This window comes from Harpia harpyja, chromosome 11 (genome assembly GCF_026419915.1).
Source record: "Harpia harpyja isolate bHarHar1 chromosome 11, bHarHar1 primary haplotype, whole genome shotgun sequence".
NCBI classification, from domain to species: Eukaryota; Metazoa; Chordata; class Aves; order Accipitriformes; family Accipitridae; genus Harpia; species Harpia harpyja.
Window position 1 is genome coordinate 204,329 of NC_068950.1, and position 10,548 is coordinate 214,876.

The window sequence follows — 10,548 nt, forward strand, 5'->3', positions numbered from 1 at the left end:
TGTGCGCGCCCCGGGGAGCGGGCCGTGCCGTGCGGAGCCGGGCTCACCCTTGTGCATGCCGGTGTAGCGGTCCTTGAGCACGGTGAGCTCGTAGATCTTGCCGAACTGCTCGAAGAGCGGCTTGAGGTCCTTCTCCTCCAGGTTGCGCGGGATCTGCCCCACGAAGAGCTTGATGGCATCCAGGTCCTTCATGCTGTCGGGCTGTGCGGGGGGCTCCGCGCCGCCGCTGCTGCTCATGGGGGAGGCTCGGCGCGGCGGGCGCGGCGGCTGCGGCGCTGGCGGGAGCGGCGGCGGCGGCGGCTGCCTCCTCGCCTCGCCCTCGGTGAGTCTGGCCATGCCCCGCGCCCGGCGCGGCTGCGGGCGGGCGGGCGGGCGGACGGGGGAGGCAGCGCGGCTGGGAACGGCCCCGCCGCCAGCGCCGGCGCCGCGGCGCCACAAAGAGCCGCTCCGCGGCGCCCCCTGCGGGCGACTGGGGAGGGCCAAGGCGGGGCGCGGGGGCCCGAGGGAGGGACGGAGGGGCCCCCAGACGAGGGGCAAGGTAGGGACGGGGGACGGGGGGGGGGGGGGGGGCGAGAGAGGGCCCCCTTAGCGAGGAGAGCCACGAAAGCGCTTGCAGCCATGGGCGAGGAGGCAAGGCAGCTTCGACTGCATCCTGAGGGCCGAGGAGGAGACGCAACGCCTGCCTTTCTCAGGCAAGAGAGGAGGCATATTTTTAGGGCCTAAGATCCGGAAACACTGAGGCCCTGGAAGCAACGGGGAGAGCTCTAAGCACCCACGAATAGGCCCTGTGTGCTCAGCGGGGGTGGGAGGTATTATTTGTAGGACCTGGTACTTATCTCAGAAGGACAAATTGTCATCAGCTGTCAGGAAATTAGGCATTAGCGCTTCTTCCAAAATAAGAGCTTGCTCTTGTACCGCTAACAAAAGACAAGGCGGAGTGCTCCTCCACATCCATATCAGAAATCAGCGTTTGGCCCCTTTTTCTCAGTGTCTCAGCACCAGGGTCTGGAGGAAAAGAAATTATTTACAGGAGAAAATTTTCTAACACAGCCCTCCCCCAAACTGAAGAAACTGCAGCAGGGCGGTGAGCATAGCCACAAGCACCGCTCCTGGAGCAGGCCTAGCTGCAATAGGAAGTGATATGTGGCCCCAGGTCTACAACCCTGGGCAGGCCCCTCTGCCCCAGGCCCTTGTGGGCAAAGCCCCCTTTCTTTTGAGAAGCTCAGCTCCCTCCTAACTGTGCCTTGGCAGAGGCGTTTCCAGCTACATCCCATTCAGACTGTGCCAGATGGTCAGAAGCTGGTTGCATATCCACATCGAAGCAGCCATTATTGCTACCAGGGTTAGATCTCTCTCACTCCTCATGCAAGGGTGTCGGTTGCTCTCCCACCAGCTTCTCCATTTCTGACAGACAATGTGAGGCAGCGCAGGATGTCAGTGCTTGGGGCTGCACAGTCCGGGTGGCCCAGGCTGTCTCATCTCTCTGCTCCACCTCTGTTACACCAGGGTGATGCTGAGGCACGGTACACCCAAAGCTCGTGCTCCACAAGGAGCAGCTGCCCTCAGCAGCGCAGCTGCAGAGACGCAGACCAACCCAGCTTTGCCGCCCACGGCCACACACCACCTGCATGTCCCACAGGGCATTTCCTCTGCAGCATGCACAGCTCTCGTCATCACACCATACATTTTATCCTGTCATCCTGACCCGGTGTCCCTGGAGATGAATGGACTTCCGCACCCTCGTGCTGGGAGGAGGGAAGGGGTGTGTTCGCTGGATTGTTTGCAGTGATAGCTTTGGCAGAACCAGGTGCTCAGCTCTGCTGAGCATGCCAGGCCTGAGGCTTTACAAAAGACTGCGGTGCAGGCACAACCCAGCCTCTCTTCCCCTTGCTTAGTCTCTCCACTAGAAGCTTTCTGCCATCTCCCACTACTCTTGCCCTGGATCCTGCAGATAGACAGAGGCAGTGAGTGGAGGAGGGGAACCTACTCCCAACACACAACCAGTACAACAGCTCCATGCTCCCACACAGTAGCCCAATTCAGCAGACTGCCCTCTTGCCTGCTCCCCATTCCCATCCTCCTTCCTGCCCCCTCCCCACAGTACCCCGCATACTATCTCGCACAGCTCACCTCCCAGAGCACTGTGCCAAATACTACCCAGATCTGTTATGCTTGATTTTACCCAGAAAGGTAGAGGGCTGACTCCAGGCCCCTGCCACAGGAGATACTTGCAGCAGGCTTCAATGCTGTTATCTGTGCAGGAAAGGTTAGGAAAAAGAGGGTGGGTTATCAGGGTAAGAAGAGGGGTCCCAATTCTAGGGAGCAGAGGGAGGAACTGAGAGTACTATTGTTCACCGTTCATGTATGAGTACCCACCTGGCTCCCAGGCTAAAGTCATGGGCAAGAATGACAGATGCCCCCGCAGAACCAGAGGCACATGCTGGCCCTCAGTAGGAAAGCACTGTGGATTCATTCTTCTTCTCTCCTGTGCTCAGCAGAGCATTTCAACCCTTCTTTCTCCAGCCCTGGCTATTGTCCCCACCTGTGTGTGGAGCTGCCACTTATTCAGGGCCAAGAGGTGCAAGAGCTTGGGATTTGCATCCAGGCTTTTCACTGAAATGGACTCACAAAGGCCCTCAGCTTTTTGCATCCTGGCCTGAACCAAGGGGCCATTGCAACATGTCTCAAGACTCTTGCTGTAGAGCTGCCTTGTGTTTGAGGGTGGTACCACTCCTAAAATTCACCCCCCCCCCAAAAAAAAACCCCCCCCCAACAACAAAAAAAAAAACCCCCACCCAGAACTCCCCAAACTTATCAAACTTTCTGTTTGCATTTCTTGCAGACACAGCCAGGGTTCTGCCATCTAGTCAGATGCCACAGATGCATCTGCTGGGAAGCCTATGACAAGTCAAGCTGTTTTCATTTTTAACAGCTGTGAAGAGATAAGGCAATCTTAGAAACAAGAAACCTTTATCACAGCAGCAGCAAACCTCACCTTGGATGAATCATGGCTAAGCAAGTAATGTTTTCAAGAACCTTTCCATGCCTAGCCTGCTTTTTCATGTCAGCCACTGCAGCAGAAGCTGCTCTAGGCTTACGTTACAGCTCAAAGGACCCAGTGCCTCAGGTAGAAAATTTCTATTTAGTAGAAAAGATATACCCAGTATCTTTAGGAGTCCATGAATGGACATATTATAATCACCCTGACTGCAGCAGAGAAAGAGAGACATGAAAATACTGCTGGTAAATGAAAAATAGAACAGCTGTCAATCAGCACCTGGAAAGAGTTTACAGAGCCAGACAGAGAATTATATACCACAGTAACAGGATTAAGGGGCAGATGAAAGATAGTCATAGCACCAAGAGAGAGTGAAAAATGGAAATGACAGGTCACCTTTGCAGATGAAGAAGAAACATGTTGCATCTGTAACTGAGGAGGCTGCAAGGGAGAGCTAGAAGGGGCACAGCAGAGCTCAGATGCATGATTCCCAGAGAATGAAGGAACAGATTCTGCCTAAACCCAAGACGCTGCTTCAGAAAAAAAAAACCCAACTGTTAAAAGAAAACCAGATTGTGCACCCAGGGAGTTTCTCTGCTGCAGAGAGACATTTGCTAGTGAAAAAAACAAAGGTGTTTTCCTTAAACACATCTGTACTTTCCTGGCTTCTTGTGGCATGAGTGTTTGGATTTAGACAGGGGCAGCTTAAGATAAAAGGTGACGAGGTCCAGTCCAGTGGCTTAAATTTGAGAAGGGCTCAAACAAAGGATGCAGGAACAGCAAGATACACTTTGCATTAGGAGTGCCTGCCCTTTCCTTCCAGCTCCTAAAGGCATCGAGGAATGGAGAAAATACAAGCTGGAGCTCTGAATTTCCACATCACCTAGGAGACAGCACTTGAGGCAGGAAATCCTCACAGCAGCCCAGGAAAGAAAAAGGGAGGGGGGGAGATAGGGAGGATCTTTCAAGGATCCCTCAAAACAATCTGCCTTCCCTTACCTATTTGGTCCCCAGGCAGAACATCCAAAGGACTAGTTAAGACAGTCCTGACAGAAAATATCCAAGCAACAATATAGTATCTCAAGAAGACAGAAGTTCATTCCTACAATGCGATTGTTTCTGGTCTGGAGCAAAAGGTTCTGCAGAGAAAACTCCTCCAAGACAGCCAGATTAACAGCTTAAAAGAAAAACACCCTCTCTGTGTAAAAGAGTACAACTCCCTATAAGCTTTCATCGTCTCTTGTTTACCAAGACCTTGCTGTTTACCTTTTATTGGATATCTGTTATCCCAACCAATTTAAGATTAGGGTTTGGGTTTTTTTTTAATATTTTAACTTCGCAACAAACCAAAAATTAACCAAGTTTTAAGGCTTGTGGATTTTATGACCGGAAGTTGTCTATAGCAGTGGGTAGATTGGAAATTAACATCAAAGATTCCAGATATCTTTCTGATCAAGAGCAGCTGTTCTTTGAGGATTTAAAAAAAAAAAAAAAAAAAAAAAAAAAAAAGGCACCTTGTTCCCTGTTACACAAAAAGTTTGGGTTGTTTGCAAACTGTTTCTTCCAACACTTGAAAGAAAGCTAGTCAGAAAACAATAGAACATGGCCACCCTTTCCCAATTAAGGAGAGGCCACTCATCAGCTCTAGAACCATGCAATATTCAATTGAGCTGATCAAGTTCAGTTTGGACCTGGTTTTAATAAGCAAAGATACTAAGCTCTGCTGATTTGAGCTGGCTTCTCCCTCTGCCCCCCAAACACTCCTGGAGCATGCATCATGCACAGAGATGGTTGTTTCTGTCACATGTTTTAGTCTGGGTACCACAGGGCTGGGACAAAATAAAAGGACTGAGCATCCCTAGCATCTTGGGTCATACCTACACCATCTGCTTCTCTTTCACCTCTCTTTTTTGGAAGGTCTTTATCTTCCCATTACCTTTAGTCTCTGAACACCATATTAAGACACTATGTTATAAATATTCCACTGGAATAAGCTTACAGCATGAGCAACCTGGCTTTGGGACACAGTTGAGTATCCTCATGCTCTCTCTCACTTACTTGAGAGAAAGAAATGTGACACTTGAATAGAGAAGAGCTGAACACAGGATTAGAGGGGAATGCCTCAGTCATCAAGTCTACTTATCTCCACTCCTGCTCCAAGCAGCTACAGCACCGAGCCCTTCAAAATTTTTTTAAGAGAGTATGAAGAAAGATATTTTTTCCCTCCTGCTATCCCTAGTGAAAGGTTAATCCAGCAGTTAGAAATTCAGCATTTAGGAAAGACTGGTTTCAATTCACTGCTCCACCCCACATCTTCCAAACAACTCTGAGCTGTGACAGCCCCAGCACCTCTACAGAGCAAGGGCCTTAGTACCTCCTACTTCACCAAGGTGTTGCAAGTGTCAGATATATTTAAGAGCATGAAGCATTCAGATACTATGGAAACCAGGGCAAGAGAAAAACCAAAAATAGATGGAAGACGCAAGCTGTTGAAAAGTCTGGAAAAGTCTTGCTGAGGAAGGTTGTGCTTGCTGCAGCTGATCCCAGAGTGGGATCCATTTAGAGCTCAAGCATAAAATATCCCCTCTCCACTCTTTCCATAGCTCGCCATTTTTCTCTGCCATGGGGAAAGGAATATTCTTTTTCCTCCTTAGGCCTTTAATTTCCCCTCTATTTAACAGGCCTCCTAATTACCAGTTCCTTTGAATGATTCACATTCTAGCTTGCCCTTCCCATGACCTGGAGTAGACCGCTGCCTGACTGCTTCTGTATAGCAGGATTATTGGGAACATATCATGAGAATAAACGCTACAGAGCACTCTCCTTCTGAAAGGGAAATCCAACAGCAACCTACAAAGAAGGGTGCCTGAAACAAAGAGTTGAGGTGCCAGCCTGTGAAACACTATGCCTCTCCTTTTTATAATGCAAACACATTTATTGTGCATATTCACCCTCTACAGACAAACCAGTTGCTAAAGTATAATAATCCCTTTCTTCACTCAAAAAAAAAACCCCCCAAAACCACCAAACAACCCTCACCAACACAGAAAGTACTTGAAATAGGCAGAATGACATGTGGAGGAAACACAGAGGATGCCAACATGAAGTATACAAACCATCTTACTCAACAGTCAACCAAGTGGAGGACAGTAACAGATGTAGAGCAGGTAAAGCACTCCACAAGTAGACTGAAGCCTTCCACCCCTGGAAAGCCAGGTTGGGGTCATTTCCCTCACCAGCACAGACCTCAAGTATGCTTGAGACCAGAGGTGCTGAAGTCTCACTTCACAGCACTGGCACTAGTTCCAGGTGCTCATTACAAGCTACTTCTTGAACACAGAAAGAGTCTCTGGTCTTTTCAGCATGACCACCACCTCAGTAAGGAAACCCCAGCAAGGTGAGGGGAAGGCTCCAGATGAAAATCCTTGGCTTTATAGTTGTTAGGGCACTTAAGGGAACGGAAACAGATTGAAGGTGTCCAAGATTCTTCATCTCATAATTTCTTTACTGCAGCATCGATCTCAGGAACGATCTCCTTCAGCTGGTTCCACTGCTCTGCAGACAAGGCAATCCCTAGAAACAGCAGAAGGAGAGGTTTCAGAGGAGGCAAGGGGTAATAAGCATCAAGTAGCACACCAGATTGGCTCCTTCAGAGCAGCTACAGAAGGGAAAGTTGGAATCTGAGGCAGAGACACAGACCAGAAACAGAAGCAGCCTTCTAAGCATGGCAGTTGTGCCAGCACTTCAGCATCCATACCAAGAAGTGCTCAACACTATCACAGAAGCGCTGTATGAGAATATAAGCTCAAACCGCCTTTCAGGAGTCCCACAGTCCGTTATAGTCTATTCCCTAGTACTAATTCCAACCCACATGAGCTGGGAAGTTCTAGGAGAACCTTACTCCACACAGTAGTTAGGACACGATCCTTCCAACTGCCCAAAGGAAATAATGCAAATTCTAGCTCTATTTAAAAAAAACCTGCCACTAACGAGAAATCACTAGCGTGGCTTAAACACTAGAGAAGAACTGGCCTCTTTTTAGATCCAGCAGAGATAAGGTCTTGATGTCCTGTCCCTCTCCCTTACAAAACACACACGGTAGTGGAATTGCTGTGTGCATTCCAGCCAGATGTTGTCAACTTGTTCCTTTTGGTTTTGTTAAGAATCACATTAAAGAACTAGGGCCCAAGCTTTATTAAATTCTCTAGATAAAGATCAGGGGCCAAGAACTCTTAAGAAAAACAGCAGAGGCAGTATTTAAATGGAAAAACATTTCTTCAAAATCTCAGTTTTAACTGACAGATCTTCTTACATTGTGGATGTGCTTCTTCGAGCCTGGAAGGAGTCCACAATGCTCCTTTCCCTCTCTACACCCAATGGCACAGAAAAGCTTGAGGGCTTTGCTTCCCATTTTCATTACAGGGTACACAGTTCCCTCTAAGTGAGTAATTTATACTTGTAACTTCTCCGAAGGAAATTAATTTCTGGAAGGAAAACCATGCTTAGTGATTATGAAGCAAACCAAGCTGAAACAAATTCGTCTGCCCTGACACAAAAATCCAAAGCAAGGACCAAAAGGTTCCTCAAGAAACCCCACATGAACTGGATCTTTGCTGGGCACAACACACAGGACAAGTGAAAACAGCCCAGGGCCTGTGAACTACGAGGCAAGCTGGCAAGTCACTGTCAAAGTCCCAAAGCAAAAGACCTAAGTTCAGCGTTGATGCATCAGTTTAAGAACTCTGGAGAAAAACATGTCTTCCCTTCTCCAGCTGCCTTTGCTTGCATCACCTACTCAGGTAGTGCTGCTGTGATGGGCCACCCAAGTTGTGCCACTATAACATGTCATCAGACACCTTGCCAAAAGAATAAGGAACACCTAACACAGCAGCATTGGAGTGTCTTGGTAGGGATCCAGAAGGGTCTTAACCTTCCTGTCCCCACCTAGATGGGGTAGGATGGATTTACTTCTGGGAGGCTCTCCCTGCCAAACACAGCTCCACCGTTACAGATTAGGGGTGAACACACAAAATGCCACCCTTTTTGCCCTAGGCATCACCAGTACCAAAAGACAAGTTTGTCAGCTAGCAGTAGGACACAAGAAAGCAATGTCAGAGCCAGTGTTTCCAGCCTCCCCTCCTCCACCTTGCAGCTCTGCCCCTGCCAACAGCCAGCAAAAGGACTGATGATCAGAGGTGGAACCAGAGTCCCGCATAGCAGCTTCCTCCACTGCTTCTCAGAGCGGTCCTGCCAAGCTCCAGATCTCACTGGAGGCTCGCACTCACTCGTTCTTTGTGCTTTTCTTCAGCTGTTGCCACGCAGGCTGAGAAAGTGCTAAACCCTCCCGGGCGGTTTGCTCAGCTCCCCACTCCCTCAGTGTGGCACGCACAGGTCTCTCTCCCTGCCTCCCACCCAGGGAGACCGGCTGAGCTGGGGAGCCAGCAGCCGAGGCGGAGAGGCTGGCGTGGCCCCCGGCCACCCCTTAGCGAACGCGGCTGTACCTTTCCTCCCCGGTTTCATGTCGCCCTCCTTGTCAGTGTAAAACTCCCTGATGTCCACGAGGACCTTCCCCTTGAAGCAGGACACTCTGACATAACGCATCTTCCCAATCTGCAGTGACACAGAGCCTGCGTTAAACCCAGCCCTGCAACAAGCTGCTCCTCAGCCCATAGGGCCAGTTGGGTCACCCAACATGCTGGAGGACTAGCGAGGGAGCAGCAGGCACCCCAGTCAGCCAGCTCAGCTACAAAAATGCTCTGCTACAAGTAGAGGAGGTAGAGGAAAGACCTGTATAAAGAGAAGGAAGAAGATGTGTTCCTAGAGCAGATCCCTGCCCTCCATACCTGGAACATGCCCTCCTCTTCACTACCTTGCCCCGGAGGTTTTTCTGTCACCTTTGAAGGCTTGGCCTCTGTTTTCAGCCTTTTCTCTGACTTAGAAGACATTTCTTTCTTTCTTTTCTAGAAAGAGAGATCACCGGTTTGAACAGCCTGGTCTGAGGAGCCACAGCCCTTCTCCTGGGCCATACCTTGAGCCTCCACAGGACACCAGTGTCGCAGTCCACAAACAAGGCACGCGTGCTACTGGGCATACTGCGACTGCCAGGTGCCTCTGCTGGCGGCGTGGGGGGGCGGGGAGAAGGGGCGCCGCCGGGCCCCTGCCCTGACTGCCCCTCGGTGTGGGCAGGAAAGGTGTACCACCTGCCCTGGGGACCGAGACCCGACCGGGAAGCCCTGCTGGCGGCTCTCCCCTCTCCCCAGAGTGGCAGTACCTTCCCCTCCTCCTCCTCCGGTCCGCTCTCCGAGCTGCTCGCCCCCGCCAAGTCCTTGGCCTTGGGCATCCTACGGGAAGAGCCGCGCGTCACCGCCGCTCAGCCCAGGAGCGGACGGGGAGCGCCGGGCCCGCGCAGGGGCGGGGAAAGGAAAAGGCCGGCTCTGCTCATACCTGACGGAGCGCAGCGCCTGCGGCAGGCAGCCGGCCCGCGGCCTTCTCGAAAAGCCGAGCTCCGCCCCCCCCCGCCCGCCAATCCCGCGGCTCCCCGCTCTCCCGCACCGCCAGCACCCCCGCCACTCGGCCAATCGCTGCGGCGCCGCCTCCGCGCCACGCCTCGTCCGCCCTGCGCCGAGCCCTGCCGGCGGCCCTGGCGGGGCCCGGGTTTACGAGAGCGCGGTTCGCTCTGCACCGCCGCGCTGAACCGGGCAGGGAGCCTGGAGGCCCGCGCTGCCCCCGAGGGCAGGCAGCCGCCGCCGGGCTGAGCCACAGCGAGCAGGCGCCGGCCCGGCCCGGGGCGGATGTGGCTCTACTGCCGGCGGGCACCAGAGCGCGCAGCGGCCGCCTGGGAACCAGCCCGGCAGCGGGCTAGGCTGCCCCCCCTGCCCCAAGTCGCCGTCAGGGAACACCGGGGACACAGCAGAGAAGGGCACTGCCGGGACTTGGCAGATTCACCCGGTGGCTCCAGGGCCCCATCAGCGGGCGGCCTGGCCTCCTTCACACAGTCTGCAGCGGAGCCAAACATGCCGGCTGGGCAAGGGATGCACCTCGACTTGACTTTGTACCTCCTTACAACACATGCGGGAAAGTGGGGCAGCCGATGCTTGAAAGAAAGGCCTTACCAAGGAGAACCCTTTAGATACTCAGCCGTTGCAAGGAGGCAGAATGGAAGTACAATCTCCATCTTTCCCCTTCTGTTGTGTTTAGGGCAGTTTTCCACTCTGAACTATGACTGCTGTGGTTTTTAAGAATTGGACTGACTCATGCTCAGGGAACAGATCTCTTGCAATGTTTATAATTTGAATAAATAGTTTATAAGTGTTCAAACAGTCATTTGGTAATGACAGAGGCACAACAATCTACCACTAGCACACACTGTTGGCTTCTCAGGTAGCCAGTTTTTCACAATATTGAAGCTGTCCTGCATAGAAATTTTAGTTGCTTCAAAGCAGCATGAACCCTTCAAATAAATGGGAATATGCTCACTTCAGGGTGCTGGAATCTTGCTCAGGGTCTGTAAATGTTTTTTGTCACACTATTTGACTTTTGACTATATAGAA

General features: G+C 51.6%; 2 protein-coding genes across 3 annotated transcripts in view; both read right to left on the reverse strand.

Annotated features, from left to right (window-relative positions):
• Positions 1 to 415, reverse strand: part of CELF5 (CUGBP Elav-like family member 5) — a 42,003-nt gene extending 41,588 nt beyond the window's left edge. For both annotated transcript variants that reach the window (XM_052802098.1, XM_052802097.1), the window contains exon 1: positions 48 to 415. In XM_052802098.1, coding sequence (XP_052658058.1) covers positions 48 to 336 — 289 coding nt within the window. In that variant the 5' untranslated portion in view covers positions 337 to 415. The remainder of the gene's footprint in view (positions 1 to 47) is intronic.
• Positions 416 to 4,517: 4,102 nt separating this feature from the next.
• Positions 4,518 to 9,505, reverse strand: LOC128148367 (activated RNA polymerase II transcriptional coactivator p15-like). Its single transcript, XM_052802111.1, has 5 exons — positions 9,443 to 9,505; positions 9,270 to 9,339; positions 8,842 to 8,958; positions 8,500 to 8,608; positions 4,518 to 6,571 (listed from the first exon to the last, which is right to left on the reverse strand). Exons 2-5 carry the CDS (start codon positions 9,336 to 9,338, stop codon positions 6,492 to 6,494), a joined length of 375 nt encoding a protein of 124 aa, XP_052658071.1. The 5' UTR covers position 9,339; positions 9,443 to 9,505; the 3' UTR covers positions 4,518 to 6,491.
• Positions 9,506 to 10,548: the final 1,043 nt, after the last annotated feature.